We start from the raw sequence: 15,782 nt of genomic DNA on the forward strand, positions 1-15,782 counted from the left end.
AATGTAATAAACAAAAGGTCACAAATACACTAACAAATACATTTCTATTTCACTGATCCTGCAAATATTTCAGCAACTTTAATAAACTCCTTCTATCCCCTTCCTTATTTTCATCTGATGAGATCTGGGATTTACAGGTCAGATAAAGGGGTCGTATAAAGGAAACGAGGAAGATTGAGAGGGATCCACAGCCAGCCATGATTTCAGCAGCAACATTTATTATATTTTCTGTCTAACCTAATATGAGCTATCAATTCTTTTTTACTTATCATTTCTTGTCACTTGCTGTTGGAATATTTTTGTATTCAAATTATTATTTCCATTTATTTACTTAGTATATTTACATTACAGGGATGATAAGAAAATTAGCCCAGAAAAAGTGGACAGAAGGAAACGTTAAACTTCTATTAGAAAGGCATGACAAAGTTCCCATTCTATAAAAAGCTAAGTTTGAATATGGTAATAGACATTGTGCTGATAGAATTATTATCTTCCCTTGGCAAAAAATTGTATTGAAAAAGATTAATCTTACTAGCTACATTCTGCTTGAACTGGAATTTGATAGTTGTATAAACAAGTTTTTGGTTGATGGTCAGGGTACTTAGAACAAACAATTCAACTCTAAACTCTTCCATATTTATCAATGTCATTTCTCTGTAACTAGATTTGCAACATTAGATTGGCAGGAATATTGATTCACCCTAAATTATCAGATTAGCAGAGACAATACCATAACAAAATATATATTCTTTTTGTTAGCCTGTCAATTTACAATCGATTTCCATGCAGTAGCCTAAGCAAGATTTATTCATCTCTATACATTGGTACAGTTCAATCTTCAACATTCCTATTAATTTCCAGTATTAATTTCCACTACCCTTGCAACATTTTATAGCTCTCAATGCCCAACCAGATTCCTTTGGGGTAATTCAATCCAAGCTATGGGAACATAATATTCTTCCACCATTGTTCCACTATAATTAGCATTTGGAGGAATCTAGGCCTGGAGGAAAGAATGAATCTTCAAAACCAAAAGGTTTTGATAGTCCTATTCTCCCTGAATTGCCTTTTAAAGTTGTCCAAATTATCAAACCTCTGCATCTCTTTTAAGAAACATTGCTTCTTTTTTTATTTTGAATCCCCTTCCAAACAATCTTATTTGTCCCAATGATATAAAAGAGAAAGAAAAAACGTTTTTTCCTGAAGAAGCAATGGCTATCACTTCCAGGGCAACAATGGTGGAATGAAGACTGGATAGGAGGAGCCTGCATAGCTCAACAGACAGAAGCACTGTAATTTAACACCAGCTGTCTGCAATTAAAGTAAGATCGAATCTCGCCAGGCTCAAGGTTGACTCAGCCTTCTATCCTTTCTAAGGTAGGTAAATTGAGGACCCAGTTTGTGGGGGCAATAAGCTGACTTTGTATAAATATACAAAAGTATGAAGGCTATTGCTTAACGCACTGTAAGCCGCCCTGAGTCTCCGGAGAAGGGCGGCATATAAATCAAATAAAAAAAAGAAGAAGAAGAAGACAAGCACATCGGAACAAGGTCCCAATGAATGGATCAGCAATTCAGAATTCCTCTCCAAAGAATTAATAGATAAAATGGTACCTACCTACCTACTGGTATCTATCTATCTATCTATCTATCTATCTATCTATCTATCTATCTATCCATCCATCCATCCATCCATCCATCCATCCATCCATCCATTTCATCTTATTAATAAACAAATTATAAAGCCTAATGATTCAATCCTAATCAGCAAAAGACCATTAAGAATTTCCAGCAAAAACACACACATACACGCACACATATATATGATAATAAATATTAAAGAAAGAAAGAAAAAATTCTCAATTTCCACTTTGTCTTTGTCATATATGATTTCTATGGAACTCAATCAGAATGTAGTTCTGTCTCCGTTGTCTTTTCTTCAAGCCACAGAGTCCCAAATAAGAAAAGCTGTTATACAACCTAATAGGACATATTTCCGGTCTTCTGCTCTTATGAATCTGTGGTAGTCATAAATGGGTAAGAATTACTTGAATTACTTCTGGCACGCATCTGTGTCTCTTTTGATAATCAGCAGTCGAGTGATTTGAAATATCTGAAATGGCCTTTGTAATTGCTATAGGCAATGAATGCTATCTGCTCCCTTTAGCAGAAAATATGGGTTGAAACTCTGCCCAAAAAAAAAGGAGAAACACTTAAATGGTACCATCTCTCTGAACTATTTGATCCTGATTACCCTATTACTAAATAAGAGTAAATATAAAATATTACTGGAAATTGCAGAATATAGACTTGGTACACAAAAACAGATAGAATCAGAGAAATGCAACATTGAAAAAGATTGTGAAGATAATGTAGTCCTGTTCTCTGCTACAGTAATCTTGACAGGTGGCTGTTCAGCCTCTGCTCGCATAATTGGCAGCAGATGGTCCTCCATCTTCCCATGGTAGGCTGCTCCATTAGAAAACAGCCCTTCCATTAGGAAATGTAACTTGTAACTGCCTTTCAAGAAAAGATTTGTCATGAATAAAGAGGACAACTTACCTCAATATAGCATTTTTCCCATCATTTCTTGCGCACCTCACCTGCCTTGTTTGATAACCAATTTCTATATCCCAAGCCCTGGAACTGTAGTGGGACCTAAATTTGTGAGAATGTTGCAAATTTTCAACCATTTCAAGCTTAAAAGTGCTTCGCTCTATTGAATCGGAACTGAAATCCAGAATAGTTCTCCCAACCATGTTAAGCTCTTTCAGATGAGGCAACCGGCATTTACTCCAAGGTCCGACTTTAAGACTGTAGGAATATTCCTCTTCCTCATGAGGACAAGACATGGAAACCTCACAGACCCTGGACTCCGTGAGATTTGGACATTTGCTTCCACCATAGAGTGGAGGAGCAATAATAAAACGGGTTCTATGCTGTATACTTTTTCCACAATGTTTGCTACATTCAGACCAGGCAGAAAATTCGGATATGACGCAATCTCGCGGGCACGGTATCAGACAGACTTGTTCCGTAGATGGCTGAGGAGTAAAATATCCACAGATCTCCTTCGAAACCACTGTTCTATTCAACTTTTGTATGCATTGCACAGTTCTGTGTTGTAATCCATGCTGTGCAGTTACACACTCTGAAGTCCTTGGTTTGACTTCACCGTGGGCAAAAGGGACTAGAACGCATATGCTCCATTCTGAAACTTCCCACTCAAAGAGTTCAAGGTGCCAATCACATATTTTAAAGCAGCTCCTCTGGCATTCAGGTCTATCACTTTGTTCACAGTTTGAATGATGGGTTGTCCAACCTTCTGAGTGTACACACCAAACTACTCGGCTCTGAACACCACCTGAACCACAGTCACCAATACATCGTCCCCAGTGACCTAAAAAAGACAAAGAACAAGAGATCTTAAGGATTTTATTAAGGCTAACGTCTATTTTCATGATGAAACAAACAGAAAAGTAGAACATACGATGAAGCTACAGATCAGAGCCCAGCAGTCTAAGAATTGGTTCAATAGTAGAAGTAGCTTGGGTTCACTTCTATCATGCCTACAACTTTCCTAATCAGAACTTTCAGAACTATAAGGTGAATAAGACAGAAAAAGAGAAGTTGTTTCTTATTTTGGAGGCTAAGAGAAATTATATGCAACCCCCTTATACTAATCATTCAATTCCCTTTAAGGGTGAATGTTTTTTGCACAGAGTAAAAAAAGAATAAGTAGTAGTAAGCCAAAGTTTAAAAAGGGGGGGGGAAGGAGGGCTAATTAATCTAATTTATATCAAACCAGTTATAAACTTTCAAGGGAGGGAGGGAAGGAGGAAGGGAGGAAGATTTAATGATGTTCTCTGCCAGCTTCCCACATTGAAAGTCAATGGGGAAGCCAGCAGGAAGTCAGAAGTCACTCCTGCTCCCACTGCTTTTTTGCCCTTGGTCATTTTGTTTCTCTGTTTAAGTAAGGAAATATCTCTGAAATAATGATTCAATGGGGGGCATGGGTTGCCTACTATAGAAACAATGCATGCTAAGAGTAGTTGTAAATACTACTCCTGTATCTTCTAACAGCTCTTGTCACATTCTGCAACCAAAAGCCAACTCTGTAATTACTCAAACTGTACCATAATCCAAACCTGTTCACTATTGTAATCTTTCTCTAAATCAATGCACATATAATAAACTTTCTTTTTCAGACTCATATATTTATAAAAGATCTGTTCAACACAGAAAGATCTACATACTACCTGCCCAGCATAAAAATCATATTTCACAAAATTTGCTATCACCTCTTATATACCTTTCCTTTCCAGCTATAGTAATCCCTCATCACTTTGCATTAATTCTTATTGTCTTTCCTTTTGTATGAAAGAACAATAATTTCAGTCATCAGTTATATATGCAGTCTTCAAACGTACTTTAGATAAATGATACGTCTTCTCTCTAACAAAGCACATCCATATTTTAACATCTCTCAAATAAACACAGTCTTCATTTTATTTTCAGTCCCAACAATGTCCATAATTTTCACAGCAATGTTGACTTTCTTTTTCAACTTTTTTGTTTCTTGGGAGACTTACAGGAGTCATTCACTATCATTCCAATATAAATCTCTAAAATAATCCTTCAAGCATTCCCTTTCTTCAGTTTCATCCAGTAGTACCAGTAGTTCCGACCAAGGCTGGCCCCGCCCACCCGCCCTGCCGTTATCACGTCCTATATAATCGCCTGTTTTTCAATGCTGCGCGCATGTGCGGAAGGATGCCGTGTGTACGCTCACATTTTAGGTTCCGGATGAACCAGCTGTTACAAGGGCAGCAGCCCACTCCTGGTTTCATCCCAAGTCGTTTCATCACTTTGTTTCAGCCAAAGCACATTTTAAATTCTTCATCAAAATCACTTATATATTTGCACTTTAATCTTAACAATTTCTTGCCCTTTTTGACAGCATGCTTTGCTATCTTTTTCCCTATATGTACATTCAGCAAGATCTCTCATCTTCATTTTAGCAACAATTATTTTCTTATGTGCATTTCTTCTAATATGCACCCTTTCACCTCATAATTCCTTCAAGCATCCTTTTTTATATTTCCCATTAGGATACCTGCACAAACTTATGTAACGTAATTATTTTTACTGTCTCCCCAGCAGTTTTCTATATGCATTCTGTTGGGAAATTAATCTGTCCTTTCATACAGGAATCATATTTTCTCTTCCTGTAGTCTACATTCAGTCTAGTTTTTTCCTCCTTTCTTTTACGTTTCCAAGAAAATACTCTTGAATTTCCAGAAAACAGTTTGAACCACATCCAGAACCTCCCAGGATTAAATATGGGAGCCAATGATTTGTAGACCAAATGGAATAAAAACATGGTACAGATGTATTTTTCCCAAATCACATTCATTCAGTATATTGCACAATCTCTCTTAAACTCATCCCTGTGTTTGTTTCTTCTTCTTCTTCTTCTTCTTCTTCTTCTTCTTCTTCTTCTTCTTCTTCTTCTTCTTCTTCTTCATCATCATCATCATCATCATCATCATCATCATCACCACCATCATTTAAAGAAGAACAACATGCAACTGTCACCAAGCTGTAAATTCATAATTGCACCTCCTTTTTCTTTTTCTGTTTATAATTCAACTTACACCTTCACTTCCTTGCACATATTTAACTCCAATCCACAAGACCAGATGACTCTTATTCAAACCTACTACACCATTTACATTTCTCTTAGTTTCATAATCTTTTTTCATTTCATTTTTAATTAAGTTATTTTTGTAGTCCTGTTAAATTCAAACACATAATTCTCTTAAGTAATAGTCATACCAAGTTTACAAATACTAGTATATCCAAAGCTAAAAGTGAACAAACAGTAAACAACTGAAAACTGTATTATAGTACATCATACAAGTGTAATGTTTAAAATTGAATTTTGTTATATAGTTTTGCTTTTTCATTTTTAAAGATTAAATTTCTATATACATTCGGTTAATTTATTTGTTTCCCCAAATCATTTCCTCCAAATTCCCCAAAAGTACTGTTGGTAATATGCTGCTGAATTCTGGCAGTGAACTATCTTGGGAAATTACAGAAAGCATTTTTCTTTTAGAAAAAGCATTAAATATGAGGTACCCATATTCTTTAATTGTAAATTGTCCATCTTGTCCAGCTTAAGAGACTCACAGTCAAACATGGAAATACTACAAGCTCCATGGATTATAGCTTAATCCATGGTTCCAGCTTAATTTATTGTTGGGTTCAAACTTGTTTGACTGCCACATCCCCACATTTCCCATATTTCCTTTGAAAACAAGAGTTTTCAGGAAATCATGATTCCTAAATTTTGCTGTCCCTACAGCACACCCTCATCAGATATCCAATCTAAATATGTCTCAATATTTGCCATCACCCAGGAATTAGTTCCTCAATGTATTTGAGGCCTTTCTAGCTTCTGGTCCAACTCATTGACCATTCCACCAGTTTTGGCAACCAAATTAGGGTTTTATGTTGTTCCTTTAAAAAAAAAAGTCTTCACTGTTTGCTGAATGACTTATTATGTCAACAGGTCACCCACAGAAAAAGAGAAAGAAAAAACACAGTAATCCAAGGAAGTGAGTTTTTCTGATCACACTTTCTTACAATCACAGTAACATAGTCAGTGTGAATCTCAAAAGGGTGTGCTTGCCCATCGATTAGACGACCGCTCAATCAACCAAGAGGAAAAATGAGATTTTAAGCAGCAAGTTCAATTCCCAACAATGGCAAAAAAGAATTGGGAAGCAGGTGAAGTGGTCAGGGGCCAGACTGAAGGCAGCAATCACAGCAGAAGGTAACGCAGCCAACCGGAGTCACAAAATTTCCAGCATTTCAGGCCCTGAATATTATATGATTTGTATGCAGTGTCTTGAGGTAGAATATTAAGGAAAACTGGCCTTCCAGAGAGGTCTTGCAACTATGGTAGGATGCTGAGATACAGGTATAGACACAAAAACATGCGTTCAGGAAAAGTTAGTTGGCAGTTCTCACACTGGGACAAGGAATAACTATATATTTGCTCTGCCCCCACTCTCTCTCTCTCTCTCTCGCTAGGTTAACAGCCCTTCATAGAAAAAGATAGTTACCTGCTGCTATCTTAAAAGCAAGACAAGTACCAAAATTCATACTCTGTTTTCCTATAATTAGGCAGCCCAATTTTGAGATTCCTATCCAGAAGTATTTTGAAGCTTAGTGACACTGATTTTAGTGAGGAATCTTAGTACTGAAGTCAAGACTCAGAAATGGTAGCACAATCTTTTGTTCCATCAATGAACATGAATTGCACCAGCTTCCTTTTTCAAGAAATTCAGTAGCTTCTTCAGTTTCCTTTAGACAAAATGGCAGTAATGATTCTACCAATTGAGCAGAGATTATGTGCATATTTTGTATGTAAATCTACAGTACTGTATAGATTAGCTTTGATGGCTTACTTCAAGGAATATTAGAACGTGTCCTTGATAAATGTGTCAGATATTTCTACTTCCCTCACAAAATTAAGATTTTTAAGCTACTTAGATCCCTGGTGTAAGTTTCCTAGACATTACAAGTAGTTAACTTGTATCAGCTGCTAATGAAACATTAAACGAAAGATGACACATTCGGGCATCCTGCAGAAAACAGATCTAACAGCCAAATGCTGCAATCTTATATCCACTTAATAGGGAATTAATTTCACGGAATTAATTTATTTCAAAATAGTTGTAGTTATAGCCTAGGGAGATGCTGTTGACTAGCCCCATAAGTCAAAGAGTATGAGTGTCCAAACATTTGACAGGTTTCAATTTAAAATGACATTATTTAAAAGGAAACACATACTCTTCTACAATCTAGATGAGTAATCTGTTGATGTTTTATTTTGGAGATATTAGATCTGGATGTGAATTAAAAAAACAAAACAAAATAAGACTGCCTACAATCAAACAAATTATAAAAGATATCTCTATCTATATGCACAATTATAAAAGATATCTCTATATGCATAAACTGGGTAGAGTTAATTTTAATATTTTCAGGATATAAAAGTAGAATTGTTGCATCATCTTTTCCATTGTCTAATTTCATACTTAATTTCCAGCATCTGCAATTATAAGAAGGCAAGTGGCAAATATATACAAAACTCATTTGAAAGCTTAAAAGAGCCTGGAGGAACATGAACGTTTAATATCAGTTTACACAAAAATATGTTTTTTAAAAAAAAAAATGTAGAATGAATTGGAAGTAAATTTGTACAGCAGTAATCACTATGTTCAACAAAAATTTAAATGTATTAAGAAAATCATTTTTAAAGAGAAATAACCAAGTAAAATGAATACTGAACTATCTGAATCACTCTCAAAAGAAAAGAAACAAGTATGCTATACGTGTCTTCTATTTACAAGGAGAGAATCCCAAGGGTGCTTTTTTCAGGAAGCAACTGTACTTTCTTGTTTTTCTTCGAAGACATTTCGCTTCTCATTCAAGAAGCTTCCTCAGCTCTAACTGGAAGGTGGGGAAATGGAAGGATTTATATTCCTTGTAGACAGATGGTCATTTGCATCCTTTTTAGACAATCGTTGAGGCCACTTGGAGGTTTATTTGTGTCCTCAGGATCAATTCAGTAGTGCAAATGGGTGTGGACCATTCTTGGCTGAAGGATGTTTTGTTCCCTGTGTCCCTTCACTGTTAAACATAGGCACAGGCTGTTGGGGATGAGTCTGTGTTGACTGAAAAGCTGCATTGACTTTTAGCTATGCACTTTGGGATGAACACCCTTCGAATGGTGTGGAATTATGAACAGATTTTGAGAAAAATTGCAGACTACAGGAAGCATTTTCATTTCAATTTGAGATGCAGACAACACAGACTCATCCCCAACAGCCTGTGCCTTTCTTTAACAGTGAAGGGACACAGGAAGTGGTGGGATTCAAAAATTTTTATAACCGGTTCTGTGGGCGTGGCTTGGTGGGCGTGGCATGGCTTGGTGGGTGTGGCTTGGTGGGCGTGGCAGGGGAAGGATACTGTAAAATCTCCATTCCTTCCCCACTCCAGGGGAAGGTTACTGCAAAATCCCCATTTCCTCCTGATCAGCTGGGTCTCGGGAGGCAGAGAATAGATGGGGACAGGGACCAGTCAGAGGTGATATTTATCAGTTCTCTGAACTACTCAAAATTTCCGCTACCGGTTCTCCAGAACTAGTCAGAACCTGCTGAATACCACCTCTGGACACAGGGCAGAAAACATCCTGCAGCCAAAAAGGCTCCACACCCATTTGCACTACTCAGGTGACCCTGAGGACAGGTATAAACCTCTCAGTGGCTTCAATAACTCTCTAAAAGAATGCAAATGACCAGCTGTCTACAAGGAATATAAATCCTTGTGTTTGCCACCATCCAGTCAGAGCTGAAGAAGCTTCTTGGATGAGAAGCAAAACATCTTCAAAGAAAAAACAAAAAAATCGGGTTGCCTCCTGAAAAAGCACCTTTGGGACAACCATGACCTGGATGACTGAGAATCTCCATAGAACAAGGTGAGAAGCAACCTAGAACTAAGGAGGAATTTCCTGACTCTGAGAACAATTAATCAGTGGAACGACTTGCCTTCAGAAGTAGTGGGATCCACTACTGGAGGCTTTTAAGAAGAGGCTGAACACCCATTGTCTGAAATGTTATAGGGCCGTGATGGCGAACCTATGGCATGTGTGCCACAGGCACATGGAGCCATATGGCACACGGAGCCATATCTGTGGGCACGCAAGCATTACCCTAGCTCAGCTCCAGGACACATGTGCGTGCCGGCCAGTTGATTTTCGGGCCTTCTGGGCCAACCGGAAGTCGGGAAACAGACTGTTTCTGGCTTTCGGAGGGCCTCTGGGGGGTTGGGGAAGGCCGTTTTCGCCCTCCCCAGGCTCCTAGAAAGCCTCTGCAGACTGGGGAGGGCAAAAAACGGGCCTACCAGGCCCACTGTGCCGTCACATGCCAAAAGCAGGGGGAGCACGAGGGGGTCACACGCGCATGTGTGTGGGGGTGCACTGAATTATGGGTGTGGCCACAAGCGGCATGACCCCCCCCCCCCCCGCTCTCTCCCCGCTTTTGGCTCATGACGGCAAAAAGGTTAGCCATCACTGTTATAGGGTATTCATTTTGGGCATTTTGAGGTTGGGTTAGAAGACCTCCAAGGTCCCTTCCAATTCTGTTCTTTTTTTACTATCTGCATGGAATTCAAGCTATAATATTTCCCCCCTGCATATACAATTTTTAAATCAATTAACTTTGTAGTTGATTTAAACTCAAACAGTGTATCATGAGATCTTTTAAAGTGAGTTTTACTTTGAAGCTTCCCTATTCAAAGAAGACATCACAATCTGTAGTTTCTCATCTATCCTTTGTGATAACTGGACTAGATAATAGGGAGGATGAAGCAAGAGGAACCTGCTGGAAATAATCCCCGCCCTTCCACTTGTAAGAGAGTTACAGGAGATAGAAACCATTGTTTGCACAATTTTGCAAAGGTAGGTAATTACCAGGGGTGAAATGCTCCCAGTTCGGACCAGATCGCCCAATCCGGTAGTGATGGCGGCGGGTGGTTCGGAGAACCGGTAGCAAAAATCCCTGCCCCCCCACCCCACGCCATGCCCAGCTGAGCCGCGCGATCTTCAGAGGCTGTTTTTTTTCTATTTTTAAAAGCATTTTTTCCTGCAACCTCTTCGGCTGAAGAGGTTGTAGAAAAAAAAATGCCTTTAAAAGCCTCTGGTGATCCCAGCTGAGTTTCCTGATTGTCAGAGACTTCTAAAAGCATTTTTTTCTGCAACCTCTTAAGGTTGTAGAAAAAATGCTTTTAAAAGCCTCTGATGATCCCAGCTGAGTTGTCTGATCATCAGAAGCTTTTAAAAGCATTTTTTACAACCTCTTCAGCCGAAGAGGTTGTAGAAAAAATGTGTTTAAATGCTTTTAAAATGCTTTTAAAAGTAAAAAAAAAAAAAAAAAAAAGTTGGCCACGCCCACCCAGTCACATTACCCTCACCACCAAGCCATGCCCACTGAACCGGTAGTAACAAATTTTACATTTCACCATTGGTAATTACATTACCAATTTGTGAAAATCACACATATCCTAAAATTCTTAACTTCTTGGGTGTTTATTGTCAGGGCTTGTGAACACCAAGCTATAACACATATAGTATATTTTCTACATAATCACCACCACATTAGCTACAAGTTTCTAGCTCTCATGACTACAGTATAGAGCTATATAGGTTTTCATAGAGCCTAAATAGTTTACTTCCAAATAGGTGATAATTAAATCCAGTCACTTAAATGGTTTAATACATTTAAAGCAATATCTCTCAGCCTTGGCAACTTTTGATGGGTAGACTTCAACTCGGCATGGATGACTGGAGAATTCCAGGAGTTAGAAATTACATGATGGCATTTATAAATAAAATCCTATTTGATTATTATTCAATTGTTAATGGCCTGCACTCTCTCTCTCTCTCCCTCCCTCCCTCTCTCTGTCTTTCTCACACACAAAATGTATATTTGTATGGGCATGTATATAACCATATAATACTCCATATTTAATAAGTTGCACAATTCTTTTATCCAAGTACCTATGTTATTTAAAGAAATGCATCCCATTTGAATTTATTTAACATGAAAAGTAAAAGCCAATACTATAAAATCCATAAACTAAAGAAAAGGAAAGAACAAACGCAGTGTTTTTCTCTACCATGTTTTCTAACCTTTTTACGTGTGTATGCCAGATTCAATTTTTGGAAGGTATAAATTATAAAATTGGCACTAAACCCAGTCAAAAACTAAATAGCAATTTGTGCTAAAAACAACTTGAATTCATTTGATTTTAACAGAGTTATTCTTAACATCGCTGTTGTTTTCAGTATCCAGCAATAGTTATAAAAATATTTGCCAATGTAATATTACTATGAAAAATCCATTGTAGCCGATCTGTTATTATACAGTTATTTAACAGCAGGAGATAACTTACAATAATCAGTGCCATTTCCATGGAACTGTTTTTAAAATTATAAACCAGAAGTGACTAGAAACTTTCCTACAATTACAAACTAAAGAGGAAAATATTACAGTATTTTTCTATTACAGCAAACTGAATTTGATTCAGCTTTTATAGAATAATTCCTCAGCCCAACAGGCTGCCAAACTGTAAGTCCTAGATGAATAGGTCCATTATCTAAGATCAACATGTTAGCAACTATGTTGATAACACATTTGCAGGGTTGGGAAACGTATTATATGCCTGGGACGTCAATCATGCATGCGAAGCTGATCCTACAGATGGTCAACTTTTGCTGTTTATAACAATATAACTGGAAACAGAAACAAATGTGTGACACTTTTTCTTTAAGCAATGTACTTCATTTCACAGAAAATCGGAAGGCATATTTAAACATAAACATAACACTAATGTGATAACACAACCATCAGGAATACTACTCATCCTTCCAGCTAGAATTTTGCTCAGATTGGCAAAAGCTGTCTCAACTCTGAACTCTAGATTGTAAGTAAGCTCCCGGGGTCTATCGGCCTAACACCCAGCAACGACTGTCCTGTCATACAACGAAAGAAAAAAAAAGACCCATAAAACCTGAGACTGATGTTTCTGAGTGTCTCTTATACGAACTGCAAACTTCCTGGGAGTCCCTGTATGAATTGCAAACTTATAAAAGGAATTTTAGGAAGGTGCAGTGTTAGGGTTAGAATCTTTGAGTCATCTTAGAAATCTAGACCTAAATATGGGTGATGCCATTTCTGTTATTTAAAAAATGTGTTTGCATTGAAATAAATCTGTGGGTTTCACAATGTGAAATGGGCATTCTAAACTATTCCTTATTTTCTGGAGAAACGGGTAGTCCTTTGACTTAATGACCGATCACTTAGTGGCCATTTAAAGTTATGCTGGACCCCCAAAAGGTGTTTATGACCCAGATTCATGACCCAGGGCATTTCCCACCCCCCCTTCAGTCACATGATCACATTTTGGCACTCAGCAACCAGGCTGTTTTTACATCCATTTGCAGCATCCTGCAGTCACATGACTGTGATTCATTAAGGGTTTTTTTTAAATAGGAAATTAGCATTTACTTTTGGTTTCTGGCAAATAAAGACCCATTATAGACAATGATTACATTGTAGATACATTGTGGCATGTATCTACAATGTAAATACATGCCACAATGGGTCTTCGGCTGGCCCCCGACCTTCGTACCTTCCTCCGTGAGCTAAAGACTTGGCTGTTTAAACGCCCTAACCAGGACTGATGGAGTCTACTGTTTTAAATTGGTTTTTAGTCTGTTTTAGAATGTTTTAATTTGTATTTATTGGGATTGTTTCGTTTGATGTGAGCCACTTTGAGTCCTTTGGAGAGAGGGCGGCATATAAATCCAATAAATAATAATAAAAGAATAATTTGCTTAAAGACCATGGCATTCAATTTATGACTGCCATATCTGCTTAACAATTAGTGAAAAAAATCATATTGGACACATGGGTGCCTCATGACATAGGTTGGATTTTTTTGGTTCCATTTCTGTCATAAATCAAGGACTACCTGTACTTAGGACTAAAACAATTATTTTATTATTATACGACTTACCCGACATATATTTGAGAAACCAATCCAATGATTTCAAATGAATGAATAGCTTATGGACATTTCACCCATCCAAAATAGACATTCAACTAACTGAAAATGAAAGTACAGACAAATTTTGCAAAGTCAGGTTATGCTGCATAGGAAGCTTTTTTTGAAGGAGCAGAACATGGCTATATTACATACCATTTCCTGACAGTTCATTTTGATATATTAATAATATTATAACATGAATCTAAGTAATTTAACTAGATCTAAATTTGAGTGAAGAAACATATTTTTTCATATCAATGACTGCAATAGGCAGAATACATTTATTTTTCTTATGATGCACCAAATGATTTATTTATGAACCGTTCTCATTAGTGAGATAGTACAGAAAAAGGGAATAGCTAATTTAGTTTTGCTTGCACAGTAGAAGGTCTGTGCTGAGAGTTAGACCACGGGAGTCCAACTCTGTTGGGTCTGAAGGATCTATCAGTGGCATTCAGTATCATCAATTATGAAATTCTTCTGGACCATTTGACAGGAAAGAGTTTTGGAGAGACCATTTTTTGCTGATTATATCATTTTCTTGGAGCTTTTGGGAGGTGGGGGGTGGGGGTGTTCAGCTCATGGACATCAGAAAATACTTTTCCTCATGGTTTAATCTTGATTTATCTCTAATTATTTAGCATCTACATCTGATCATCAAGAAATATGATAAGATCTGAGGCACTGTCAATAAAACATTGTATTTCCATCAGTGGTGGGTTTCAAAAAATTTTTACTACTGGTTCTGTGGGTGTGGCTTAGTGGGTGTGACAGAGGTAGGATACTCCACTGATTTGCCAGTTGCGTCCCTTTCTGGATCGGGACTCCCTACGCACGGTCACTCAGGCACTTGTCATCTCCCGCCTGGACTACTGTAATGCTCTCTACATGGGGCTCCCCTTGAGGAGCACCCGGAGGCTCCAACTGTACAGAATGTGGCCGCGCGGGGGATTATGGGAGTGATGGGGTGCTCCCATGTGACACCCCTCCTGCGCGAGCTGCACTGGATCCCAGTGGTCTTCCGGGTATGCTTCAAGGTGTTGGTTAGCACCTTTAAAGCGCTCCATGGCTTAGGGCCTGGGTACTTAGAGGACCGCCTTCTGCCACCGATAGCCTCCCACCGGCCAATACGCTCCCACAGAGAGGGATTCGTCAGGGTGCCGTCGGCCAGACAATGTTGGCTGGCAACCCCCAGGGGGAGGGCCTTCTCTGTGGCAGCACCTGTACTCTGGAACGACCTGCCCCTGGAGATACATAGGATCCCAGATCTCTGTGCTTTTCGCTGTGCCTTTAAAACTTTTTTATTTCATCAAGCCGGGCTGGCTTAACCCCCTCCCCCTTAGATATTTTTAATTGTTAATTGATTTTAGTTGGGGTGTTTTAAATTTATTGGGCCAAAATTTGTTTAATTCTTTTAAAAAAAAAGATTTTAAATTTTCGTATGTGATGTTTTTATTCTCAGTTGTTCACTGCCCTGAATCCAGTGGGAGAAGGGCGGTATAAAAATCTAATAAAAATAAAATAAATAAATAAATAAAATACTGTGAAATCTCCATTCCCTCCCCACTCCAGGGGAAGAATACTGCAAAATCCCCATTTCCTCCCAATCAGCTGGGACTTGGGAGGCAGAGAATAGATGGGGGTGGGGCCAGTCAGAATTTTTACTACCAGTACTCTGAACTACTCAAAATTTCTGCTACTGGTTCTCCAGAACTGGTCAGAACCTGCTGAAACCCACCTCTGATTTCCATGTACCGGAACAAAATGTTTCATGTTCTGAATCAGTATCCAAAAGAAATAATGCACTGGTTGAATGCTAATAAATTAAAATGGACAAGATATCCAGGATTTAGAAAGCAACATGTTTTGGATAGAATAGTATTTACCTGAAACATCACAATCTCAGCCTGGGGTAATTTAAGATTTTGCACTGAAATGTTTTGGTAGCACCTGAAGTTAGGACAGCATTTGTCCAGTTTAAGCATTTATTTCAAACAAGATTAAATCTGGATATAGCGTCCCATCCAGATTGGGCTATTATCTTGAAAAACCACATCTGGTGCAGAATGCAACTACAAGAGTTTTGCTTAGTGCTTTTT

The 15,782-nt window shown here is 38.1% G+C and overlaps 1 protein-coding gene across 1 annotated transcript in view; it reads right to left on the reverse strand.

Moving 5' to 3' along the window:
• THSD7B (thrombospondin type 1 domain containing 7B) overlaps positions 1 to 15,782 on the reverse strand; it is a 469,405-nt gene that overhangs the window by 351,033 nt on the left and 102,590 nt on the right. Inside the window, exon 2 of the mRNA XM_070957022.1 lies at positions 2,563 to 3,400. Within this exon, the coding sequence (XP_070813123.1) occupies positions 2,563 to 3,400 (838 nt within the window). The remainder of the gene's footprint in view (positions 1 to 2,562; positions 3,401 to 15,782) is intronic.

Source organism: Pituophis catenifer, unplaced genomic scaffold (genome assembly GCF_029215685.1).
Source record: "Pituophis catenifer annectens isolate HBS135680 unplaced genomic scaffold, rPitCat1.0.hap2 SCAF_1, whole genome shotgun sequence".
Taxonomy (NCBI): domain Eukaryota; kingdom Metazoa; phylum Chordata; class Lepidosauria; order Squamata; family Colubridae; genus Pituophis; species Pituophis catenifer.